This window comes from Sphaeroforma arctica (genome assembly GCF_001186125.1).
Source record: "Sphaeroforma arctica JP610 unplaced genomic scaffold supercont1.1339, whole genome shotgun sequence".
NCBI classification, from domain to species: Eukaryota; class Ichthyosporea; order Ichthyophonida; genus Sphaeroforma; species Sphaeroforma arctica.
In genome coordinates, this window is record NW_014039219.1 from 1 (window position 1) to 2742 (window position 2742).

Consider the following 2742-nt stretch of genomic DNA (forward strand, 5'->3'; position numbering starts at 1 on the left):
ATATTCATACGTGAACCAAAGAAATAGTACACTCACAATAGATATATTCGCACATAAATCGTACTTTAACATAATGTTTTGCACTCCGGTTTGCGATGATTCGGACTTATCACTGGCGTATACTTGTACAACCGGCAATCCAAGCGGAGTCTTCCAGTGAACAAACTTCCCACACGACGCAATAACCCGCGCATTCTCCGCCAGCCAATCCTGGATCGCTCTAGCGCCCGTAAACATGGACCCCATACTGTCGAAGACTGCAGTAATAAGCATATGCACGAGATATTCAGATGGATATGGATATGAAAATAAAAATGAAAATTTCGATTTATATATAAATATATATATATACATATACATATACACTCACACCCACATATATATATATATAAATATACTGTATATATTCTCTACTAACACACGCATATTATATATATATTACTACTGTATATAATCTCTACTAATACATACACGCACAGACATACACACACAAACACACACATATATATAGATATATATATATAGTAAAAGACATAGATATGTATGTTTATGTATGCAGACTTACCTTTCCTCGTGACATATGCTGCAGCCGGATATACGTACTCTTCCGGGATGTCCTTGCGGTCTTGGAATCTGCCTGCGATCTGCTCTCTCGCTCCCACAAACGTAACACCGTACACATTCGTCATGACCGTTTGTTTGACCACTTTACGCGTGATTTTGCCCTCCACCATCAAGGCCATCTTCTGCTCGTGCGAGAGCGGGTTCTTCTTATCGTTGGACATGATTTTATGTAATAAATCTGTGGCAGACACACAGCAAAATTGGGTGTTAGATTGCCGACTTTGTTATTGGATTTTGTGTATTGAATATGTGGCATATGAACTCCATATCGGGTACTACTACAGCATTCAAATTTAGAATGAATTCGCATATTTGTCTCCCGATATTTTTGTTGGATTGTTGTATACACGAGCGGTAACTGTATTATCCCTTAGCTTTACCCCAAGTTTGTGACCAAATCTTTCTCAAAACCACCCAATCCTTTGTGCCAATATCTATAACCTTGTGCAATGCATCGGCAGTGTAGTACATAGAGATTCGGGATATACATCATCCAGATTTTATAACTATACCTACAACTGCGAAAGTCAATTCCTGCCGAATTAATCAGGTCTATGCACATACAAATAACTAACTATCCTCCTACCTTGATCTTCCCGTGTGAGATTAGGGTCGTGCTGCGGGTGTTTGGGGTCAGCCTCAGGAATGTCTGATACTTGCAAAAAGTCGGTGCCCTCCAAAGCTCTGTATATTTGTATGCATAAGTAGGATCGGGTTTAGGGTTTTAACAAAAGAAGTAGCGTAATCTGTATATTCATGTATAAAAGTAGCTCTGTATATTTACACATACAAAAGTAGGTTGAAAGATATTCAGGGTCTATGTTGCGGGTATAAGCGTTTACATTTATAAAAACGTTGACATTCAAGTGCTGTCAAAAGGCTGAAAAACGGGATATGAGTGTCCCTAGTTCCAGAAACCTGGATGTATAAATCATTGCACTGACAAATTATATATTTATGTATAAATACAAAACAAAAACGTATGTTTCAGAACAGAGATGCTCTGTAGAGATGCGTAATTATGGCAATATACAGAAGGTCATCTGCGCTCATATCCAATCTTGGCGCAGGTAGCGTACACATCCTGCAGATTTGGGTACAACGAAAAAAATCGTATATCGACAGAATATATATATATATATATATGTATGTATATATATATATATATATATGTATATATATATAAGTATATATATATATATATAAGTATATATATATATATATATATAAGTATATTTATATAAGTATATTTATATAAGTATATATATATGTGTATACATAAGTATACATATTATACATATACATAAACATATACAGACACACACACAAACACACATATATATATAATACGACGAAGCGCATACAACCAAAACCAAATATATTCGCGCGTTATACTTACGCCAAGGCCTTCTGTGCGTCTGAATGGATGAGTTCACGCACAATCTTTGCGCATGCTTCATACACATCCTGAGGTTTCGCGTCTTTAGACGGAAGTACGTTGACCTGATAGGCACCTGTGACATCCCCTCCCAAGGCAGCGTAATGCTGCAGCCCATTACACGAACCATCCTACAAATAGTATCCAATCAAAAGAAGGGGTTTATAAATAGACAGGACAAAGTTCGGCATGGGATGGATGGGGATTTTACGGTGGAACATTGTCCGGCTATCCGCCAGCGACAGAATGACACTATGCGGCGTATTGCTCCAACCCAACCCAAGAGCCATTCTATAAATAGGACCCAATGAAACGAAAGCGTCTATATATAGATTTTAATGTTGGCGGACCTATGACTAGGCGCATTTACCACCACTACCGAGTGTTGTGGTGCGCTATAAACAGAAACCGTTTAGAAAGATCGTACAGATATGATATGGTGAATTGATAGTTTATGGAACGGGATAGCACAATAGAGCCCATGCCCAGTGAGATAGGCCGTAATAACTCACCATGCTTCAAAAACATAGGCACATCTAGTTACTCTTATGTCGACACACAAGTGTGTAGATATATATGTACATAATATATAATATATATATTATATATATATATATATATATATAATAATAATATATTATAGTTATATATTAACTTACGTAGGTACGTAGTATGTAGTT

At 37.0% G+C, this 2742-nt stretch overlaps 1 protein-coding gene across 1 annotated transcript in view; it reads right to left on the reverse strand.

Annotated features, from left to right (window-relative positions):
• Positions 1–64: 64 nt before the first annotated feature.
• The window catches only part of SARC_10656 (hypothetical protein), a gene marked incomplete at its 3' end in the record, with an annotated part of 9601 nt that continues 6923 nt past the window's right edge, over positions 65–2742 (reverse strand). The window contains exons 12-15 of the mRNA XM_014295292.1: positions 2024–2138; positions 1211–1308; positions 566–802; positions 65–257 (exon numbers count right to left, since the gene is read on the reverse strand). Of these exons, the coding sequence (XP_014150767.1) occupies positions 65–257; positions 566–802; positions 1211–1308; positions 2024–2138 (643 nt within the window). The remainder of the gene's footprint in view (positions 258–565; positions 803–1210; positions 1309–2023; positions 2139–2742) is intronic.